The sequence below is a fragment of the Astyanax mexicanus genome, chromosome 9 (genome assembly GCF_023375975.1).
Source record: "Astyanax mexicanus isolate ESR-SI-001 chromosome 9, AstMex3_surface, whole genome shotgun sequence".
NCBI lineage: Eukaryota > Metazoa > Chordata > Actinopteri > Characiformes > Acestrorhamphidae > Astyanax > Astyanax mexicanus.
In genome coordinates this window covers 19638664-19663868 of record NC_064416.1, presented here as the reverse complement: position 1 = coordinate 19663868, position 25205 = coordinate 19638664, and the positions used below count along the sequence as shown (strand labels likewise).

The 25205-nt window shown below is 39.8% G+C and overlaps 1 protein-coding gene across 1 annotated transcript in view; it reads left to right on the top strand.

Annotated features, from left to right (window-relative positions):
* The window catches only part of cdh13 (cadherin 13, H-cadherin (heart)), a 589258-nt gene that overhangs the window by 533752 nt on the left and 30301 nt on the right, over window positions 1-25205 (top strand). The window contains exon 11 of the mRNA XM_022679628.2: window positions 7739-7881. Coding sequence (XP_022535349.2) covers window positions 7739-7881 — 143 coding nt within the window. The remainder of the gene's footprint in view (window positions 1-7738; window positions 7882-25205) is intronic.

The window sequence follows — 25205 nt, the reverse complement described above, 5'->3', positions numbered from 1 at the left end:
TGCAAAGAGGAATGGTCAAAGATCCCTCTTTCTGTATTCTCCCATCTTGTGAAACATTACAGGAGAAGATTAGGTGCTGTTTTGTTGGCAAAAGGGGGTTGTACAAAGTATTAACATCAGGGGTGCTAATAATTGTGGCACACATGATTTGATGTTAAATAATTATTTCTTAATGTGGGATTTTTTTCCTACTGAATAAATTCACTTGAGTTAAAGGTTGTATTTTACTCTTTTTTTCCATCGTGGTCCTATATTATTTTGAACAAAACTCAATTTATGAGACGCTAAAGAACACATCTTAACCAGGGGTGCCAATAATTATGGAGGGCACTGTACAGGGGTTGGACGATGAAACTGAAACACCTGTCATTTTAGTGTGGCAGGTTTCATGAATAAATTAGACCAGCCTGGTGGCCAATCTTCATTAATTGCACATTACACCAGTGTGTGAAGGAAGAGCAGAGTGTGAAGGTTCAATTAGCAGGGTAAGAGCACAGTTTTGCTCACAATATTGCAATGCACACAACATTATAGCAGAGTTCAAAAGAGGACAAATTGTCGGTGCACGTCTTGCTGGCACATCTGTGACCAAGACAGCAAGTCTTTGTGATGTATCAAGAACCACGGTATCCAGGGTAATGTCAGCATACCACCAGAAAGGTCGAACCACATCCAACAGGATTAACTGTGGACACAAGACGAAGCTGTCTGAAAGGGATGTTCGGGTGCTAACACCGATTGTATCCAAAAAATATAAAACCACGGCTGCCCAAATCACGGCAGAATTCAATGTGCACCTCAACTTTCCTGTTTCCACCGGAACTGTCCGTCGGGACATGATTTTGGGCCCATGATTTTTGCCATGTTTTGTGGAAGCTAAAGAATGTTACAATGACCTACTGGGTATCCATGTGTGGTCTTTTCCATTGAATATGGATGTGACTTGCATTTTCTGAGTTGCTTGTCTGTTTGCATAGACAATTCTAGCCAAATGCCACCAGTCATTGTGAGTGGTGATTTAAGCCTTCTATGATAGATTTTGGGTGTTGGGTGATCATCATTGCATCTCAACTCTAAATCCCCAATCCATCCTAAAAATGTTAAGTGGAGAATCATCATTCCAGAAACTCCACAAATCATTTCTGGTGGGCTTTAAACCTCTCTAACCTACACCTGAAATCAGGCATGGTGCCAACAGGTCAATCCTTATCTGCTCCATTGTGTTCTGTTATTTTTCCAGTGCTTTTCTGCAGGCACTACACAAGCTGTGTGTGTGGATTCGTACCTCTGTGTTGCACCAGTAGTTGCAACTTAAAGGTTTCAGCTGAATGCATTCATTGGAAGAAATGTCCAGAGATTTAATTGACCATAACTTGTCTTTAACAGTCATTTAGCCACCATCGGTAATTAATCCATCAAGTATTTTTTACTCATCCATACATTTTATTTCTCTCTTGCTTGCGTGCACTGTAGCAATTTGATTTCTGGGGAAATTAGAAGAGGCTAATGGACTTGATGGCAATCGAAAACAATAGAATGATTAAAACTAAAGACTAACTAAATCAAAACAAATCTAAACAATACAATACATGAATAACTGAAGATGTAAAAGCATATTAGTAGCCCAATTTTCTTTTACCTTTATTTTAACTTTTATTTATCCAGGAAGTCCCTTGAGATCTGAATCTCTTTTTCGAGGGAGACCTGGCCAAGACGGCTCACCATTTCCAGTTACAGAATATCACAACAAAATTGTTTACATATAAAAACAATTAGAACAAAAATAAAGGATTAACATGAGAGTACAAAAAAGACAGACATTGAAGAATAGCAATTGCATGTTTCCAGCCTCACAGAACCAACTCATTAAGCTGTAATTTGTTTAGAAGGTTATTCCAAGGCCATGGTGCAAAATAGGAGAAAGCCCAGTTTTCTGTCCAGTTCTAAACTAATCTTGGGAACTTTGTAGAGCAAAATTTTGGAAGAGCGAGAATCTTGCTTTACAACGTTCCCAAGATAATGTACACTGTAAGCTCAGATAAGTTGAATTTACTTCAAAAATTTGAGGAAACCGGTTGCCTTAAAAAAGTTAAGTAATGGATAATGAAAACTTAAGTTAGCTTAAATTAAAACATCAAGTTATTACAACTAAAGGGAAAGTTTATTTAACTTTTTTATACTTGTTATACTGTAAGACTGGATAAGTTGAGTTTACTTAACGTTTTTAAGGCAGTCAGTTTGCTCAATTTTTTTTTAAGTAATGGGGATTGAAAACTTGAGTAAGCATAAATTAAAACATCAAGTTATTACAAATAAAGGTGAAGTTGATTTATTTCTAAGGTAGCCCAGGGGGAATCACTACCCACTGATGGTGAGTGTTAGTCAGAAACTGTTGGACACACCCAGTATGCAAATAGATTGTGACACAAATGTTCAACTAACTTAAAATAGTTTAGAAATATCCAATTTTATGTAAAACAGACTTAAATCATTTGAGTTCAAACAACGTATGGGTTTACAGTGTATATATAAACATTTGGCTATGTCGTCCTTAGCTTTTAACATTTTTGTTAATGTAACAGAAAGCTGGAATACTAAACTTTGATTCAGACTTGACTGCATGCCTTTCTACCTCAGAATCCCTCAGTCTGATTAAGCAGCATTTCTCATTAGGGAGTTATCAGTAAGCAGGAGACTCCCGCAATATCCAGGAGAAGTGGGATGTTTCTATAGATATGAATTGTTCTGTTTGTTATTTTAGTGTTGGGCTATTTGGGTGTATATAAGAGGACAGCGAGTGAGCGTGAGATCTCTGTGTAAGAGGGAGCACTGTGTGTAAGTGAGTGTGTGGGAGAGTGAGTATTGTGTATGCGTGTCATTTCTCTTATTGTGAGCTTGAGTGTGTTGGCTGATTACAGAGCCATTTCCCGAGGCTTTGTCTCGCCCTGTTAGGCCAGGAGCTTTGGCTCAGAGACAATTTGTCTACCACTGAGAGGTGTGTCACCTCACTTACACACACACACACACACACACACACACACATGAACACACACTCACAGACACACACAGACACAAACATACATACACATGGGCTCTGGGATATGCAAGTGATTTGTGTGTGTGTGTGCAGTGAGGTTTGTGAGGATGAGTGGGAGTGATAGATGGAGGGCCCCCATGATACAGTAGCATCTTCACATTTTGCGATTGCAAAGCTGCAGCTATTCAGCTGTAAAAATGTGAAAATGTGAAAGCTCTTACTGGTGCCAAAACCTGATGGATCCTTATAGCCTGCATGCTAAAACAGCGGGGTGAAGGAAGTAAGACGTCCGCGGCGCAGGGGCTGATAAGCTGCAGTAGATTCCATTGTTCGCCAGTTTGCTCACGCTCCACTGAGCACATTGCCAATGACTTACAAAGCAGAGGGAATTCACTTCGGCTGAGGCTTTTACACAGTTTTAAATGGCTTAAGTCATGCAAAAATTCAAGTTTCCTTGTTTTTTCTTTCATACAGAAATCACCTATATATCTATATACTGCTACATCCTGGAATATGACTATACAAATCATGAACATGAGCATGAACACGCTACTTCAGGGAACAGCTTAGAAACGCCCTCATCTGCATAAGTTGTGAGGTGTTTCCTTGTGAATTATCAGAGTAATGCAATAGTTAATTTCCAAAGTTGTTTATTCAACAATCATCAATCTACAATGTAATATAAGTGAACACTTAAGTAGTGCAGTGGGTGCTAATGACCATGGCTGGCAGTTTCTGGCTAGAACTGTCCTTGCAAACTCCAGCCGAAATCACATCCTTTGGCAAAAGTCATGGGACATGATACTATTTCTTGTAATATGACGTATGATAAATGTATTTCAAAATCTATGCACATATATGATATGTATATATCCAGAAGAAATATAGATCCATACTTTGTTCTACAGTCTAGTGTACAAGGTCTAAGTTACTTTGCTCACAAAAGAAAATATATATCAAAATATACAGCTCTGGAAAAAATTAAGACACCACTTCAGTTTCTCTGATTTTGCTATTTATAGGTAAGAAAACCTTTTCATATTCATAAAGTTTTAAGAATTCAGAAATCAAAATCTCCTTCACCAGTCTTACACATTGCTTTTGGATAACTTTGCCACCAAGCAATTTAACTTTGTTTGATGGTAAAACCAAAGAAACTCATTTTTCCAGAGCTGCATATTTAATATAGGATTTTTAAAGGGTTTAAAAGGGGGTCATGTTATTGAAAGCAGTGTTATACATGTAACATATGTCCTTTGTGTGCTATTATATGTATTTCCAAGTGATACACAGTATCAGGGAGGGTTCTCTGAGGTAGCGTAGTGTTTTATTAAGTGATATTTGAGGTCAGTGGGAGAGAGAGGGTTAAACATGATATTATTGATTAATGTTATTTTGCCCTCCCCTCTGAGGCACTGTGATTTAACACAAACAAATCACATTCAGTCAAGGTGGGCAAAAGGCAGCCGCATTATAAAAAAAAAAAAGATGCCTTTTAAATGACATGGGATGATGAATTGTGCTTACTCTGAGCAGGGACACACTGTAAATTAACAAGGTAAAAGGGAACTTTAAAGACACTGATGTGTTATTTGCACAAATAACACAGGAACAAACTGCCAGGCTGTTTCTAAAGCTGTTAGCTCCCGAACCTGTGGACGGTGGCAAGCCAACGTGGGCGAGGCCATGTATACTAATTCACGGATGGACGTAGACGCAGTACTTTTCCGACTTGTTTTTCTGAATATTTTCTTTTACTAGCTACTGCAGACAGTGGAGGTTAAGGAATAGTTTCACGTGCAGCATCCATATACAACTCAGACCTATAGCATTTCACGAAAAACAAAAAAAAGTAGATTTTAGCTGAAGGACACCTTTAATTAACTTTTAAACCTAACATTTTTCTTACTACAAATTAGTTTTTACAGACATTTTTTTACAGTACATAACCAGAAGTTTAGCATGCTAAAAAGGGTAGAAAATAGACCCTTTTTTAAGGCCATACATTTGCTACACCTTAAGCTTTTGAAACCCAAAGCCGGCCATCAGTCTCTCGCGTTTTGAAAGTCTTGCTGGGTTTGCTGAGAGAGCGATAGAAGCTGAGCGCTCCACATTTCCTTTTTGTGCGTTTGTCTCTGAATGACCCTGTAAATCAGAAACCACTGACACGAGCCCAGATGAGAATTCAAGCACCAGCACACTCACGCGCACACAACTTCAGCAGTGTGCTAGAGGTCATGCCTGAGATATCATCGACTGTTAAATAGCTCATTACTCCTGAAGGCTTTTCCTCAAGTCGTTTATTACGTGGGCTTCTAAACATCCAGCCTTCGCATCAATCCACGCGCCCTCGCCCTCCACCGCTTCATCTGTGAAAGAGTAACACCAGGGTTTTAGCCTGAACGCTGCAGTGCACACACTGAGACAAAGCAACATCACTCACACTCATCATCCCTCATCCAGCCGCGGCACTCCCGCGAGCTTTCGTTACGCACTGAAATGATAAAAGTAAAGACAGAACGTTCAGAACCAAAGTGCTGTACACAGGAAAACAGGAGAACATGTACAGCACTGTCCGAAGGGTGGAGGCACCTGTGAGAACTAGAAGATAAGAATATATTAGAATTAATACAAATACAAATTAGTAGTGGGAAGCACTAGAAGATTAAAGAACGCCTCAACTCTGGAACTTGTGTGTCAAATGTATATTTAAACATGGTGTAGCACAGAACACAGAATCAGTATAGAATGTTATGTATTTGTTGTTATGCATTATTTTTGACTAGATTTATATAAGATGCGGGTACAAACAAACCTCAAGTCTACTATTTTTTATGATGATCTGACAAAAAGAGCACTAGATCGTGGCCTGCTTGTAAATCCAGCTTCTCAAATTAAAGGTTGGATTTTCCTATTAGCATATGAATGCAAAATGATTTATATTTATCATATCAACAACTAGTTTGGCAAATCAGTGTTTAAACATAAAAAAATTATAAGAGAAACCTGGTGTGAAATGGACTTGGGTGTATTGAAACATGACAACGAGTTCAAACTTATAGTTCATATAGTTATAGTTATATGGTGTGTTTAGCCGATGCGCCCAACAGGCTTACAATACTAGCAATAGGTGATAGCATAGTGTTGCCCATGCTATGCAAATCACCCCCCCCCCCCTTTTTTTTTTTCCCAACACTCATTTATACGCATGTCATACATGTGGTGATGCCTTAAAGTCCCCAACTGGCCTCTCCAGCCCCCTCCTGACCTGTAATCCATGGTCTTCTTCAACCTTGAATAATTAACTTCAGCCTTGCAGGATGATCAATATCAGTATCCAGGTTTAACCCTGTCTCATAATGCCCCCAGCACTGAGAGGATCCAAGGTAGCAGCATGTGCTTCCACTTGTGTTATTTTTACATTTTTTTAAACTGGAAACAATAGTGCTTAGTAGCCCATTCTGCTACATGTACTAACAAATACCTATATTCCCTAGCATCATGCTGTGTTAACTTTTATCTATTATGTTTTATGGGCTTCTGATTATTAAACACTAATAGTTATATGAAACATTGTTACAATTCTAAAATGGCAGGGGGGCAAAAAAAAAAAGTTTTACCAAAATCAAACAAAATTATGAAACTTTTCACTGAAAGTAATTTTTCACCACTTCCTAAATGTATTTTGTTTTGTATTAAACTGCAGTTTAATAATCATTAATTCAATAATTATCACTAAACATGTTTAATATAGCAGTGCAATTCTAGTCTAAATTTTACCTCAGCAGTGCAATTCTAGTCTAAATTTTACCTCAGTAGGGCAATTCTAGTCAAACATTTATAATAGCAGTTCAATTCTAGTAAAAAAAAATGTACATAGTGGTACAATTCATGTCCAACATTTACCTTAGCAGTGCAATTCTAGTTAACAATTTACTGTACCTTAACAGTGCAATTCTAGTCAAATTTACCTTAGCAGTTCAATTCTGGTCAAAAAAAGGAACTCAGCAGTGCAATTTCAGTCAAACATTTACCTTAGCAGTGCAGTTCTAGTTAAACTTTTTCTCAGCAGTACAACTCTAGTCAAACATTTACCTTAAGAGTACAATTCTAGTCAAAAATGTGCTTGACCAGTGCAATTCTATCAAACATTTACCTTAGCAGTGCAATTATAGTCAAAAATTTGCCTTAGCAGTGCAGTTTTGTCTGACACTTGCTGTCCACTGTATACAGTAATGTTCTGAGGAAGGAAGGGGTAAGAGTGTGGACCTGCTGCTACTGCTGAATAAAATCGTAAAGTTAGAGGAAACTCTGCAGTATTCCTTAAATAAATGAGTTATTTTTAATGTAAATTATTCAGTCTTTTCACTTACATAATTAAACATTTCAGTTGCCAAATTTCTGGTGGGACCCTATAACACGTAATTAGCATAAATAAGTGCAAACCAGCATTTATATACTTTTATTACTTGTTAGCTGTTAGCCCAATCACTAAAGCGTTCACCTTGCCTCACCCAGCACACCTGGGCTTAAAGGACATTTGTAGATCCGATTGTTTTGGCTAAACTATCGCTTTAAGGCTGAGAGGCGCTTTGAAGGCGGTATTGATCTGTGTGAGCTGTGAAAAGGCCTTGGGCCTGGTGTGTGTCTGTGTGATCATGTGTATATCTTCTGTTATCTGGCGCTCCCCCTCCTCCGCAGGTACGGTGTGCTGCGAGACCCTGCAGGCTGGCTGAGTGTGAACCCGGTCAAAGGCATGGTCAACACCACAGCTACGCTGGATCGCGAGTCTCCACACGTGCATAACAATCGCTACAGTGCAGTCTTCATGGCCACAGACAACGGTAAGCTGCTCGTTTTACTGTTTTACTGTTTTACTGTTTCACAGGCTCTCTGTGGTCACCAACATCCCTGTAATAGGTTCCTAATGACGCCCGGCTCGCTGCTAACTGCTCTTGCTCTTGCGATTGGCGTTTAGGATGTGGATGAACATTGTTAGAAAGTGCTTATTGTTTAATGCAGGCTAAATCGTGGTCTAAACACTTAGCGCATATTCTCTGAGACAGATTCAGAGGCTTTTTCCTCTTTTATGTTCTCCTCTTCTGCAGCAGCATTGCCCGCTGCCGGGGCGTAAATCCGACAGTGGAATTGGCATGATATGTCTTAAACTCAGGGTTTGCCAGTGGAATGAATCGGGGCCTGTGCCGTAATTGGCCCCGTACGTTAGTAAATGGCACGGGCGAATGTCGTGCATACTAAGTAGTGACTCTTTTGTCTTTTAAATTGCAGCCCAAGCTATGCCAATATCACGGTGGAACCCTTTGGAGAGGTATTCACACGAGTCATCAGCAGTGCTTTAGAGCCGGGCGAGGGTCATGCATTATCCTCTCGCCACAGGAAATTACACGCTCTCACAAACACAACACGCAACCGCCGCCTCGCTGATCTCTGGGTAGTGTAGTCGTTCCTCTCGCACCGGCGTTGGAGAGGATTTAATTAACCTCAAGACGATGAGGCGTCCCTAATTGCCGCTGTGGGTTTCTCCAGATGGGAGCCAGGAGCTCTTGAAGTTTTTTGGGAATGTGTGTGAGAGACAGGGAATGTGTTGTTTTGCGCTTTACTGGCTATATAAATAACTTCTACATGCATATCCAGACCCCTCCCCTTCCCTCTTTCTTGCCACAATGCTATTGCTTCCTCTTTTTCTCTCTTTCTCTCTCTTCTTCTCCTTGACATCATGTCTTCTTCTTCCTCTAACTTTTAAGCTAGCATGCCCTCATCTTAATTACTTTTGCTCTCTCTATTCTCTCTATCGCTTTCATACTCCATTTTTTCTCTCTTTTTCCCCCGCTATAGTTTTTTTTTCTCACCCTCTCTCATCTATTGCTCTCTTCTGGTCCCACTCTTGGACTAACATACCCTCATCTTTCTCACCTCTGCTCCTTTTTCCATCTCTTCCTCACTTCCCCTCTCTCTCACTCTTTTTTTTTTCCTCTTCATTGCTTTCGCACTCTAATTCTCACCTATTTCTTTCTTCTGATCCCTAACTCTTGGACTTTCTTTTTCATCTCGTCCTCTCTTCCCCTCTCTCCGTCTCTCACTCTTTTTTCTCATTATTGCTCTCCCTTTCTCATTCGTTCTCTTTCTCATTGCCATCATCTTCATTTTAATCTCTTCCTCCAACTCTTAAGCTAGCGTGTCTTCATCTTCATCACTTTTGTCCTCGCTTTTCTCTATACCTTTCTTTCTTTCTTCATTGCTTGTCTCTTTTATTCCTCCTCCTTTCTTTTTGTTTATTATTCTCTCCTTTTCTCACCCTCTGTCACCTCTTTTTCTCTTCTGATTCCACTCTTGGACTAACATACTCATCTTCCTCACCTCTAGTCATGTCTTCACCTCTTCCTCTCTTTCCATTCTTCTCATCTTTTTAATCTCTCCTTCTCTCATTTTTTTCTGTCATGCATTCACTCCTTTTTTTCTCTTCTTTTCTCTTTCTCTCTCTCTTTCCTTGACAACATGTCTTCTTCTTCCTCTAACTTTTAATTCATTCCCTCATCTTGATCACCTTTGCTGTCTTTATTCTCTATTATCTCTTTCTTTCTATCTTGTTCATCTCTCTTTGTCTCTCTTTCTTCTCATATTTTTAAATTCTCTCTCCCTCTCTCACTTTTTTCTACCATGCATTTATTTTTCTCACATTTGTTTTCCCTCTCACTTTTTTTTCTTTTTGTGGCTCTACCTCTTTTTTCCTCTCTTTTTTATTGCCATCATCTTTATTTCAATCTCTTTCTCCAACTCTTAACCTAAAATGCCCTGATCTTCCATCACTTTTGTTCTCTTCTCTCTATCTTTCTTTCTTTTCCTCTTCCTCTATTTTTTCTCTAGTTGTCTTCTTTTCTCACCTTCTCTGACTTTTGAACTAAAAAACCCTTATCTTGCTCACCTCTGCTCTTTTTCCCTCTCTTCCTTTCTTCTCCTTTCTCACTATTACAGTTCTTTCACTGTTAATCTTCTCTTCTCCTTTCTCTCCACCCTCCCTCTCCCTCTCTTTTTCTCTCCGTATCTGTTTCTTTACATATTTCTGTCCTCCTACACTTGAGCCAAAATGCCAGCATCTTCTTCACCTCTGCGCTTTCTTTTTCTATTTATTTTTCCATCTCTCACACACACATCTCTCTCTCTCTCTCGTGCCTCTCTTTCTTTCTCTCTGTACCTTTCTCTCCCTTTGACGTACTTCTTCTCTCTTACCATGTCTCTCTCTTGCCATCTTTCTAATACCATATCTCTTTCTCTCTCTCACTCTTTCTATCTCTATCTCTCTCTATCTCTCTCTCTCTCTCTCTCTGAATGAACAATGATGACTCTGAATTAACAGAGTTGTGAGATTGCATTAGCAGCAGGAGTCTGGCAAGCACAGAAATTCTGCCACATCTGGGAGTTTAAAGCAGGAGATAATAGTCCTCCCCCAAACCCCCCCACACACCCAACATCACAAACCATCCGTCTAACTACCATCATACACACACCCTCTTCCCAACTACCATCACACACACCCTCTTCCCAACATCACAAACCATCCGTCTAACTACCATCATACATACACCCTCTTCCCAACTACCATCACACACTCACTTCCCAACATCACAAACCCATCCGTCTAACTACCATCATACACACACCCTCTTCCCAACATCATAAAACTATCCGTCTAACTACCATCATACACACACCCTCTTCCCAACTACCATCACACACACCCTCTTCCCAACATCACAAACCATCCGTCTAACTACCATCATACACACACCCTCTTCCCAACTACCATCACACACTCTCTTCCCAATATCACAAACCCATCCATCTAACTACCATCACACACACCCTCTTCCCAACATTACAAACCCATCCGTCTAACTACCATCATACACACACCCTCTTCCCAACATCATAAAACTATCCATCTAACTACCATCATACACACACCCTCTTCCCAACTACAATCACACACCCCCTCTTCCCAACTACTATCACCCATAACCTCTTCCCAACCATTCCATTCATTAATGCACACACTCTACTGTTACCAGTACAGTGTTAGTCTTTTTTCTGCCTGTTCAGGTCTTTCCTGTGTCATTAACCTTAATTGGATTTCACTGCTCATCTCTTTCTTCTCTCTCTCTCTCTCTCTCTCTCTGTTCATCAGATTGTGGGTATAAGTGGGGATGGTGGTGTAGACAGACACTCATGTGATATTAGCTTAAATGGCTGTGTGAGAGAGGGTTGAGTGAGGGGCTGGAAATCAGAAGGGGGGGATGGATTATGTAAAGGGACATCAGTGACACGAGGGCTTTGTCCGTTCTAGAAAAGATGAAATGAGTAAAGCAAGTGAGAGTACTCTTACATAACATACTGAGCATCATTCCAGGACATATGGATTTTTTAGCGTTTCATCAGGAGAACAAGCTTCAGCTTACAACTGATCAAGGTCAAGGTGGTTTTAAAGCAAGTAATCATGTAAAAAGCATACCCTATTAACTGATTTACCAGTTTGGCTCTTGACCAAAAAACTGAATTAAGAATTACACTTTGGAAGCTCTGCAGATCATACTTGTTGAACCAGCATTGTCAGATTGGTCAATCAGCTTTCTCATAATGGTAACGCTGGTCAATGAGTTTGGTCTTAGACCAGAAAACAGAGCAGGGTTTGGAACACAGTTCCAACAATCAAACCCTACAAGACCCTACAATGATATAGAGCTATATTTTTGGACCAGCGTGGTCATACTTTACAAACAGCTTGATTATAGTGGGCATGTTTTGGTTATGTTGGTCACCACCTTGTTAATACAAACTTGAAACTTAGCCATGCTGGTAGATTATGCTGGGTAACCAGCAAACCATGAAACCTAGCCATGCTGGTAGATTATGCTCATCAACCAACTTGTTCCCACTGGTTATGTCATGGTTAATTTGGTCAGAAAATCCATTACATTTTAAAGAAAAAAAAAAGCTTTTTCATTCGGGTAGACCAGCTAAAATATCTAAGTTCAAACTAAAGCATACACCATGCAGGTCAACCATTTATTTTCTCATTTTAGTAGGTATGATAGAATGGTGGCTTCACATTTGTGAGTTTAAAGGGTTTTTGAAGGGTTTATGGCCTCCTGTTTTTATTGGTTGTTGCTTGTCTTATGCAGTTTTGCACATAATCCAGAAACAGCCCCATGTATGTTGACACAAAAAGGTTTATTGCTGGCAATATTTGATACTATTAGTAAAAGTTATTTCAGTAAAAGAGCAGAACAATGACCTGTGTTCATATTAGCACTGAGCTCTGTTTGCTGTCCAGCCTGAATAAGCTGTAGAAGGTTGACAGTGTTGTGTTTGGCTTGGTTATTTACAGCCAGGCTAAATATTGTGTTTATGGTGCTGTCAGGCCAATATTTGTGCTCCGTCTCAAAGGTCATTAGTACGTGCCCTGAAACAGTGTAGAAACGGTTCGGCTGTGTCTTTGCTCTGGACATGGTGTTCACCTTTACTCTGTGTGTGAGTGGTGTGTGTGTGTGTGTGTGTGTGTGTGTGTGAGGCTCTTGTATTGAACATGTTTTTTGTGGTCATTTTTTGTCCCTCATAGACCGCAGTCTATAACAGATGCCCTGGTCTGTTCCAGCTGTCGGATGATTGCCTGACATGAGAGTCATGCTGGTCACTAACAGGTTATCGATCTGGTCCAGTCTGCCATGTCTTTATTTGGAGAGCTCAGATGATGAATGCTCCCACTCTGTCTCTGACCACAGAGCAGGACTGTGCTGACCGAGACTCTGGAAAGAAAGGCTTGGAGGGAAGAGATAAGAAGAACAGAGGAGAAAAGACAGATAAAACAAAGAAGGTGAAGAGTAAGAATGTCGAATGTTGAATAGTGAGGCTTTTAAGGGGTGTGTGTTGGGGAGTCACTGAAAGTCAATTTGTGTTACACAATTAAACGTTAAAAATTCAGAAGGTATTTTTACAACCACAATTCCATAAACGTCGACACTGTTTAAAATGTAAATAAAAATGAATATAAATTCAAGTGAATGCAATTATGAATCTCATAGACACGTTTTTTTTTTTTGTACGATACAACAAATGGTGAACAACATCAGGAAACATTGATGGGGTTCATTTGATTTATCTGACCAGAGTTTTTACTTTTTTACTGTTTTAATAAGCTCTGGTCCAGAGAAGTCCAGAGCATTCATGGATTGGAAGGTGGCCTGTGTTAACAGACTGTCATTTCTGAGACCATGCAGTGATTTCTAGTACAAAATTAGTGGAGTTTTAATGAAACGCCACCTGAGGGCCTGAAGATCACCAGCATCCACAGGGATTTCTACATACATACATACTATAAATCTCTTGATGATATGTACTGTAAATATTGTGATATCTCCGACGTCTTATTTTTTTTCTTTGATGAACATTTTTATTTAATTAATTAATTTTTTTTGCTGATTTTTGCTCTCTAAAATGCTTTAGGTTTTACAAAAATGCAAAAATGCAAATCATTGTATTCTGTTCTCATTTACATTTATCTGCATTTTTCATAGAATCCTAACCTTTTTTGGAATTGTGGATATACTGTAAAGTCTAAGCAGTGGATTTTAGTGGATGTTAAATTTTACAGGATGTTACCATATCAACGAATGTGTTTTTTTTTTTTTTTCTCCTCCTTTAGGGTGCAATGCTATTACAGTTTTGTCCTTTTATGTCAAGTGCAGGCTGTTAATTACATAAAAAATAAATTGTAAAGCTGTAATCACAAAAATTGAAACATTAAAAATGAACAAACCCTAAGTTGCCTCAGTTGGCATGCATCTGCATCTCTCCGTATTAGGCCTGCTGCCCAACAGTAATGCTCTCTTTTTTTTTAAGGGTCTAATTTTGGGCAGTGTCCTTTCTGGTGAGAGATCGTTGACTGCTAGACAATTGTGCATTTATTGTGAGAACACTGTACTCACACTCAACCTGTGTTCTTCACATAAATCTTAGTAAAAGTAATTTCACAGTGGCACAGTTAGCGCCTCAGTTGTGGATGTTAGCGCTGTGGTTGATGCTCCTTGCTAGTAACCTGTGAAGCTCTCGCGAGACCAGCACGGTTCAGGTTCTTCCTCAGCCTGGGAATAATGACTAGACTCCTGCAAGCTCCACCAGCACCTGCTCTCCTCTCAGCCAAGCGGCCACGGAGCCGCTGTGTTGTTTCAACATTGGCACGGGCTGTAACGTTCGAGTGCCTAATCAGTTGTTTCAGCGTCAGGCTCCAACAGATTTTTCTCTTGCTCCTTTATTCCCTACTGAGCCAACAGATGTTCATCCAGTCCATCCCTCTTTAAGTAGGTGTGTGGGTGTGTGTGGTGTGGTGTGGTGTGGGTGTGTGTGGTGTGGTGTGGGTGTGTGTGTGTATGCATTCAGGCTCATATTCATCTTGTAAAAATCATCTTATAATTTGCTTGTTTATTTATTTATGAATTTATTTATATATTTAATTTAGTCCTGCTTATCAGCTTTGTTGTGTGTTTACAAAGATTTATATCTTGTTTGTGCATTAATGGTGATGGCGATGTAATGTCCTGTGCCAGGTCGACCCTCACGTTAATATGCCCAGGTTAAAAATACATGTTATAAATACTTTATTACAAAATACCACATTGGGTTTCAATCCCACCACTTGAAAACACTGTGGCATCTGTTTGAAATGCAGTTGCATTCACCTTGTAACTCTGTAGCCATAACAACGTCATAGCAACCACCTATTAAATGAACTCCAACAGAGTTGATTTCAGCTTTTTCCCAGGGTTTATTTAGTGCCACACTCTTTGGAGTTAAATCAACACTTTCAAAATAGATAACAACTTGCAAGAGTTCATTTTTAACTCACATTTGTATTTGTTTAACTCGCTACATTGTTACACAAACCAACACTGAAAAAAATAAACAAAATAAATTAGAAGAAGATTAGTCAATTGATATGACTGTGTAATATTAAATTATTATTCAGGGGAGGTAAGCTTGTGTTTTTGGTACCTAATACAGTATAAAACATCCCTGCTTATGTCCTACCAGTGTGTGTTTCCGCTGTATGGGATCTTTATTTCTGCATTGCAGTTCTCAGTGCTTTGCCAGCACTTTGTCACACTACAGTACAGACTATGGTAACTTGCTCTTATAGCCTACAACACATTGGCTAGGCAAACAACCGTTATATAGATTATAATGGAACACCCAGTAGAAGGTAACCCCGGTGGGCAAGACTGCACACTGATGGTTAATTAGGATATTTTGCAAATAAATTATGCTGAACCTTTGGGTTAACACTGAAATATTCAACTCTGTCAAATAACTCAAACACTGAACACCATTTAAATCTATTTGAGTTAAAATTACACTTTGAGAGTGAAAATCGACTCTCAGCCGTTTGATTCTGAAATTTCAAATCTCCAGTTATTGCTGTGTAGCAACCACCAGACAGCATCACCATAGCAATCATAAGCAATCATAATAATGGCCAACCACATTAACTTCTTGCAGTGATTCTGGCCCGCAAAGCCAAAAAACGAACCAGCTTCTTCCTACTTGATGGCAATGATCAATGCAAGATCTCTACCAAGAGCTCTCAGAGCTTCGAGTATGGCTCGGCTCGAACCACCATCCCTCAAAACCCACAGAAAACAGACATCCTGACTCTTCTCTGTGCTGGAGGACCAAGGTGGTAGAAAGAACTTCCACTGGAGTCACTCTCCATCGTCAAACTCTGACTGAAGACTCATCTTTTCAAAGAGTTCTTAAACTAATAAAAAAAGCTCTTAGTGTTCTAAACATTATTAAAGCTTGGTGGCTCTCTTGAATCTAGTCTCTACAAACTAGCTATGAATGTTTTGAAGTTGTTCTGGATAAGGGCATCTGCTAAATACCTTAAATGCAAATGTAATGTAAATGATTCATATGTATTGGAAGAAGCAAGTGCTAGTCTTTACCCTTCTAGTGTTGGTGGCAGTGTTAGAGATAGGGAGTCCTAATGAGGGGTTGGTTAATTGGCCTTGAAAATGGGACAAACTTTTAAATAAATTTTAAAAAAGAAACTTGCATTTCATTGAATTCCCATTTGAGAAATGTTGCCTGCTTGCCGTCTCTTGTAACAGTGCAGGCAGGCGTGATGTAACGGCTTGTACTCTGCGCCTTATTTAAATGTTAAATCACGGCCCTAGTGGGCTGCACTTGTCATATAGAGCGGTGATGATCCGGGGCGATCAAAGCCGAGGAACGATGATGCATCGTACAGCAGCGCAGGGCTCTTTGTGTATGCATGAGAGAGTGAGGCGGAGTGTGTCTGGATCAGTAGCATACGGTTAGACCTTGGCTTGCTCTAGTCGCTCTGGAGTCACTCCCGTACACGCAGTTGTTTGGACAGCCGGCTGTTTCAACACTTGCGTGGGGCTCTATATATCTTTCATAAAGAGCTTCAGAGGAAGTGTCGGCTCCTGTTTATAACAGAGGCGTTGCGCTTCGCTCTCGAGTGCATATTTCTATAATGTATTAAGAATGTGTAGGGTTTTTTATCTTTTACTCAGTAAACAACTGTCATTGTTGAGCGGATTAGGGCCTGGGCTTTTGAACATTGGACATGTTGTAGCAGCATGTTCAATATGGTAATGAAGCTAATGTGAGTTATTTAGCTGCTTTCAACATGCGGACTTGAGAGGAAGTTTCCTTACTTATACCATTATGCTGTTTTTCACACATTCACACATTTCAGTATAGGAGCACTGGGCTCGCTGTTTTCCTCGGTACTCACGGTATTCGCAGTGCTTGTTGTTTGGGCGCAGAAGTGGAGGCGTGTGGGAGGATGGGATGTATGCATACGATTCAGTTTTCCACATTCCACTTTCATGTAATAACCTTGTAGCTCCAAAATTGCAGCTTTTTTTTTAGAAGGATCAAAGCCTTCTTAACTTTTAATGGAAGTCATGAACTGTGAAATATCTTTCTGGACCATTTTTATCATCAAATCCTTTGCATAGCATTTGTTTTCAGACAAGCATGACACAAATCACTTAGACCTTTAGTTCAGTAGATTCCACAAGCATATCCCAAGATTTGTTTGCTTCCCTAAGATTTCTTAAAATTTTATTGGAAGTCATGAATTACAAAATATAATTTTGGATCTATTTGGATATATTGGTCTATTTATCATCAAATCTCTGCACAACATGAACAACCCACAGATTTACAGTATGTCAATAGTATTTCTTAGTTAGACTAAACACTACTAACAATATAGCTATATGCTTCTACTCTGCATTAGTTTTTGCTTATTTAGTCATGCAAATACTTAACTTGATTGGTGTTGTGGAGCTTTATATTGAGACACCAACAATAAAAAGGGAGAAACTGGAAAGAAAACAGATCTGCTGCTCTCCTATTGGCTGTGCTAAGACTTGTCTGAGATTCATTACTTAAAGTTTATACTGTTCTCAGTATCAGTATCCATCTGATACTGGTCAAAATCAGTTTCAGAAGGAAAGTCGCATAAATGATTAACCCAAGGCTGCTAGTGTTCAAGACTATATGATACACTGCCTGGCCAAAAATAGGGTCACACACTAGCTTTGATTGCTGCACGCATTCGTTTCTGCAATGTTACAAGATTTATTTCAATCCAGTGTTGCTGGATAAATTTTTCACCAAGATCTTGCAGCATTGATGATGGTAAAGTCTGACAGCTGCACAAAGTCTTCTCCAGCACATCCCAAAGATTCTTACTGAGGTTAGGGTCTGAACTCTGTGGTGAACAATCAATGTGTAAAAATGATCTCATGCTCCCTGAATCACTCTTTCACAATTCCAGCCCCATGAATCCTGACATTGTCTGACATCTTGGAATATGGCCGTGTCATCAGGGAAGAAAAAATCCATTGATGGAATAACCTGGTTTATATTCAGTATATTCAGGTAATCAGCTGACCTCATTCTTTCAGCACATACTGTTGCTGAACCCAAAACTGACCAACTGCAGTATCAACCCCAGATAATTTACTTAGTTAAATCCAGGTCGAGACTTTTTTTTTTATTATTGGCCAGGCAGTGTATTATTCTCTCTATAGTATTGGACTGAATACAAGCCATGGTGTTCATGGCACGGCAATGTGAATGACCAGAGTTGGAGCGAGGCCTTATAAATGGGGACATTCCATTCATGAAGTTGTGGGGGCATTTAAAATTCTTTAAATTTCTCAATAGAGTGTCTGTGCTCTATCTGTCCTCGGAATACAGCTTAAAGAAGGCATTCCCACAGACAGTGGACAGCATGGTAGATGGTAAAATGATCTTGACTGGCAGCATCTGGCTTAAGTTGTCCATGTGAACAATGGCAATCATGACATGACTTTTTTTTCTTCTTTTTAATTTTTTTTTCCAAGCCAAAAAATTATTTTCCCAAGACTTGTTGTGGTGCTTTTATTAATCTTAACCTCTTTTTATTGTTATAATTAATAATCACCAGATGATAGTCTGGGCTGGATAGCCTAGCTCAGCACATGGATGCTCTGTTCTGGTCCTCTCTCTCTCTCTCTCAGCTCTTAGCTGCAGGTGATAGGGTTAACTCTGCTGTGGACATGTGTTTCTGCCTGGCAGATTCATTCTGACCCGGGGCTCCAGGGCTGGGCTGAGGGGATGGGGGTGTGTGTCAGAGAGTGTGGGAGCTACAGCTGCTTCTGGCTGGGATAATGGTGCCGTAATGAGGTAGAGCCTGGAAAGCCGAGGAGCTCCCAACACTCGCTGGACCGGGCTTTTGTTTTCTCTTTTTCCAGCTCCGCACTCTGTATCATTAACCCGGCCTCACTCCATCTCCCCGGCCAAAACACACCACTTCCTCACACTTTCTTTCTCTCCACCAGACGTCCAGTCATACACACTCTCTCCAGAAGAAACGGCACCTTACCCTGTATAATACAGCAGCCGTGATGAGGGCTATTGTGCTTTTACTGTGAACGGGGAGGTGGAATGGCTACAGTCGGCTGTTGTTGTTTTTTATATAGTGTCCGAGACGTCTAGAGGAGAAACTGCATTTTCTGTTTAAAAAAAAAAAAAAAACTATCCGTTGATTCGGCTCAGGCTAATGAAAGAAAGTTCAGAAAACACTAAAGTGTAAAGACTGTAAAGCAACATGACCTTGCAATTTTTTTTTCACTTCATCGAAAACTACTTTTTGTGCAAGAGTGCTCTTTTTTTCAATATAGTTTAAATGTAAATAAAGGAAGATCATGCTTCCCAATCCATCATCCTATACTATAATTATGATATCCACTTTTTTCACGTGTTTATTACAAGCCTTTATAACCATTCACCAATCCATCTCTTCCCTTTACCTCTATCTCTCTTTCCTGAATCCACTTATTAGTAAGGGGCTATTGATTTCATACAGCAAGCGGAAACCACCCAAACTCCAGCCCAAAGTACTCACAGTTCTATACATTCTTTTCAATATCCTCACGAATTATCGACAAGCTGATGCCTTGTTGTGGACTAGCAAAGAAAAATTACATCAAGTTTTCTTTTTCTTATTATTCCTGTCACTCGCTTTGGTTTGGAAGCACTGCCTGTATTTTTGGCCATGTCCAGTCCTCCAGTCTGGATCCAGACTTTCTTGGAGATCGCACATTAGCTGCTCTGTGATTAGAAGTAAAAAATAAATAAATAATACATAGAAAATAAAAATGTGAACTTTGTATGACCCTGTGCATCTGCTATGGCACACTTCATTTACTGCTACGTCTGTGCCACATTCTGTTAAAACCAATTGGAATTTGCTAAATCCAAAATAGCTTATACAATGTTTGTAAAATTATTTACAGCACTTACATCATCCTTCATTTTAACTCATTAAACTTCTAAGAGACACAAACTGAACGGCCTGAGTGCATCAAAGGACAGTGTGTAAATCTGTATTCTTTAATCTGACCCTATTTGCAGAATGTAGGAGTGCTGGGTTAGCACTAAAGATAAAACTAGCTTCTTTTAAAATGTGTATTTTTGCTTCTGCAGCTCTGTTCCAAACATTTAACAATTCTACTGATTTAAAAAAATGTTTTAATGTTTTATATTCTATATATCTAGATAAAGTATCAATTCTGAAATTGTTGTCTAAGTACATCAGGATTTTAACGTCAGTAAGAAAAAAAATGAACCTGTTCCACGTTTTGAATTATTTAAATTCATTTCGCTCATATATATATATATATATATGTGTGTATACCCGTCTCACGTCATTGGTCTTTTTCCCCCAAGAGAAGGCGAGCCACACACTTTGAGCAACACTGGACTAAATTAATGCTGTGGTTTTTTTTTTTTTCCTCTCTTCTTCTTTTTGGGATCTATACTTTGAAGTTCGAAGAGCCGCCGTAAGAACATCAGTGTCTCTAATACCACGCTGCCTGTCACTTCCTCTTCCAAAGCTTTCAGGAGGAAATAGAGCTTAATCACGTCTTCTTTCCGCACATTTAAGGAGACAGTTATACGCGGCACAAAGTCAGACCCAGGGGACGAGCTGATGAAAGACTGAGGCCTGGCATTGTTGGAGAAAGCGCGTGCGAGAGAGAGAGAGTGAGAGATACACACACAAACACAGAGAGAGAGAAAGAGAGAAGAGAGGGGGGCTCTTCCTCCCTACTAGTCTCTCATTAAAGGGGACACAGGAGGCTAATCACTGAGTTTTGTTCTGCAGGGACTCGCCGGTTTAATTGTGTACTTCTCGCCTGCAGGTTCGAGCTAAACCCTCCGTGAAAAAGGAGGGTCTGACTTTAATTGCAGATCAATTTTCTCCCTTGTTTGGTTTGGAGCCACTGTCTGCTATATGAGGTCTGGTACTGTTTATTTGTGACCTGCGTGAAGCTCCACAATGGGGGCTGATTGAGCTGCTTCATTAAAATATCACAGAGGTGAGCATTAACCAAAGCGCATCGAATGTTGTTTGGAGACCAACATGCTGGATTAGACACTGCTGCTGTGTTTACTGCTTTATTAATAATAATTTATAATAATAATAATAATAATAATAGAAAGTAGTACATGTTGTTGTTGTTGTTATTATTATTATAAATATATTTAATGTTACTTATCAATATAATTGCTTCCTTCTGAAATTAAAGAGTTTATCCTGAACAAGCAAGACTTTCTACTAGATTCTGAAGCATTGCTGAGGATATTAGAATCTGATTGCAATCAGCAACAGAAGTGAGAGTAAGGTCAGGAAGTTTGATGATCACATCACCTCATCCTTACAAATGGATTGGCTGGAGCAGAATCATTCCAGATTCTATGGACCATGTTCCACTGCTCCATAGCTCTGTGGCACATACACACAGACAGACACACAGACACACAGACGCACAGACGCACACACGCACACACGCACACACGCACACGCACACACGCACACACGCACACACACACTTTATTGATCCCCGAGGGGAAATTCTTGACATCCAGCAGCAGGTGTGTATAGTACACAAACTTACAAAAAGATAAAATATAAATGATACATATAAATACAACAAAATAAAAAAATAAAATGAAATTATAAAAGTACAGTCTTTAGTGTGTGTGTGTGATGTAAAATGGAGGTAGTGCAGTTGAACACAATAGACAGTGAACACCAGTTGATCTGCATAAAGTAAGGATAAGGATAACTGATGTCAGCCATACAGAAAGTGCAAATACAGTTATATAATAATTTAGCAGTGCAAATGATACGTAAACAGTAGATGAATGAACTAGTGAATGAACTACTAGTGCAAAATAGGGTAGAACTATAAAAATAGTGTTATGGGCATCAGCAAGATAGTGTGACCATAGATGGGGGTATGTCCATGGTGTGGCCAGAATTGCTGGAAAGAAAAGGTGTCACAGAGTCTTCAGTTTGCTGTGCTGAGATGAGTTGAAAAGTCTTATGGCCTGAGGGACAAAAGACTTCCGGAGTCTGTCTGTGGAGCAGGACTGGGACAGCAGTCTGCCGCTGAATGAGCTCCTCTGCCTGGTGATGGTGCTGTGCAGAGGGTGGTGAACATTGTCCATGATGTTCAGCAGCTTGCTGAGGGCTCTCCTCTCTGCCAGTGGTGTTAAGGACTCCAGCTCTAGTCCCAACACAGAACCAGCTTTCCTCACCAGCCTGTTCAGTCGTCCAGCGTCCCTCTTGCTTTATGTTACAAAGTATACTTCAAGGGGATGCTTTAAAGTACTTATGCACTTTTACAGTCAAGTTTTACTTTACTGCTGACAATATGAATCACTATGAGCTCCTTTCATAGATAGCAGATAGCTGTGCACATGCATTTGTTGGCAAGCTGAATGAAAGCAAACCATGTCAAATGGTAAAGTAAAGTGCACAAACTAGCAGTTTTATTGTTAGTAAACTACTTGACATACATAAAGTAACTGAAAGAGTTCCTGGAGGTGCTAAACAATAGTTTCTGCTTTTCTGCTCCAGCTCATCAAATCACGCATCTCAGTTGGGTTTTTATTGTTTACTACATAATTTTATTTGCCCATTAATTTTTTGATATCTCTAATATTTATCTGCAGAATGTAGAATGTGGAAAAGAATTTAAATAAAGAAATAATGAAAAACATAATTAGAATATGAAGGTGTTAAACTGCTACTGTATGTGTGACTGTTGACAAGATGATGGACTAATGAGGGAGAGTATTATTAGAAGTAATTCAAGGATTTAAGGAGACTTTATGGTCATTTGCATCACATGTGGTATATGAGGTGGAACGGAATTGTAATTTCACAGTCCAGTTCCACCCAAAAGAGCAATTGGTATGTAAGATAATAAAATGAAATAAGAATAACATATAAAATAAAATAGATAACAAGATAAATAGACATATATAAATTGGAAAGTAGGTAGCAGCATGAATGGGTGGAATGAATTACAGTAACATTATAGTTATAAAGTGTCTCAATGTGGATAAAGTGTCAGTGTTTAAATTTGTAAGTAACCTTAAAAGTGACAATGCAGTGTGTTGTTTAGGTTGAGTTTAAGAGTCTTACAGCTTCTGGAATGAAGCTGTTTCTCAGTCTGGTCGTTTTGCACTTTTCATGCATCTGGAGGTGTAGAGGTCTGTGGTGCTGCGGAGGCTGATTCTGCTTCTGAGCAGCTTCTATGCCATAAGTTGATGCTGGAGTACAAGACGCTCTTCACCACACATCTGTAGAAGAAGTTAAGGACTGATCTCCAGCTTGTCTCAGCTTCCTGAGGAAGTAGAGCTGCTGATGTGACTTCCTGACCAGAGTGGAAGTGGTGTTGCTCCAGATGAGGTTGTTAGATGTTGTCAGATGCACGCCCAAGTACCTGTAGCTGTAGACCACTTCCACTGTGGATTCTCCAATGAATCTCCTTTGTCTTCCTTACGTTGATGCAGAGGTTGTTCTCTCTGCACCAGTCCTCCACATGTTCCACCTCCTACCTCAATGATGATGATTTTGAGCTGCTCCACCAAAGTTACATAGCGCAGTAGCAGGTTTCAAATCTGGTGTGCCAATGACAAAAATGCTAATCTTCCTATTACAGCCATTGGACCAACAAGATTCTGTAGCTGTAACTGCAGAACTGTAGCTTTAGGAACTGTGTATGCTCTTGTTTCTTTTGAAGCAGTTCAGGCACGTACTGAGCTCTTACAATTTCCACAGTTTTCCGTGTCTGATTCCCCGAGCCATCCCATTATTGACCAAAAAATCCACACCCTCCTTACATGGTCTGGTTTAAAGATTAATTGTCTCCACTCGCTTTACACTCCCGAAGTCTTTGCACAGCAGCTGCGAACAGGGAATGTGTTGTGACATATTAAGGCCTAGTGCCTTGTTCCCCAGAGACAAGTCCTATTTCATCACCCGGCTGCCTCGAGTGAGAAAACAATAATCACAGCATTAACAACAAGTAACAACCGCAACAGTGTGTTTTAGTCCAGGCCTTCCCCCACTTGCTGCCACCAAGTTCTGCTCTAATGAAATGGAGGCGGATCTAGGCGGGAATTGAGTGTCTAGCTATATATATATATATATATATATATATATATATATATATATATATATATATATATATATATATATATACTGTAAATATGTTTTTATATCTGATTAAGGTCAAATTAATACAGTAAAAATATGGTTGTGCCTTAACTAAAGCTGAATAGTCTTGTTTATTTCGTGGTGCAGAGCTTATTGTGTAGGAGGTGCTCAAACTCTCACAGTCTTAACAAGAGAAAGTTTATGTTCTAGCCATTATAGCACCCAATATTTCTGCAACTCTTACCCCGTGGCATTTATTTATTTATTTTTCCAGTGGTCAGACCATCCAGCTGGCAGAGCTGAACATATTGTATTGCCAATTAAACTGAAGTGGGAGCCAGCTGAAGTCCACCGGTGGTGCTGTGCATTGGCTTTCAAAGATCTTTTGTTCTTAATAAATAAACAGCTCGCGCTTGAGCTTGTGCTGAAAGACAAGCGCTGTTATCCAAGTCGTTTTTTCAGGCGCTGTGCTCTTAACAACTCCATGACGCGCCATCAGATGAATGTTTATACCTCACTTTGCTACCAGCAGCAGCATACTTTTCAAAATGACCCTCTTGAAAAAAAAAAGCTTCATTTTTCATTTCACAAGACAACAGGTCTAGCGAAAGCCAGGTATGATTCTTTCAGCTGCAGAAACAGAGAGTCAGCCTCTTCAGCGCAGTTTTTTCAGTGTTCTGAGGTAAAAGAAGAGCTCCCCACCTCCCCGCCACCAGCCACGGGGCTCTAGCCAAGGAAAAGCTGCCAGGGTGCTGTCTGTCAGAGAGATACGGGCATGCCCCGCCACAGTGGATCATTATTGTAATGCTCCAAATGCCATCACCCTCAGAAAATTGGGAGGATGTGGTGCATTTTTCATTATTTTAATGGTTACCCTGGAGCTCTCAATTGCCACCAGCCTGCTAGCGGGATATATCGAGCACTTTATATCTGGGAATGATCCCTGCTTTAAAGAGCTTATGCGCTCATTTATTAAAAGCTATTCATTTGCATCTCGGCTCACCAGCCACTTTGTTAGAAATTATAAGACTGTATCCATTACTGCAGAGACTGCAGCCCGTG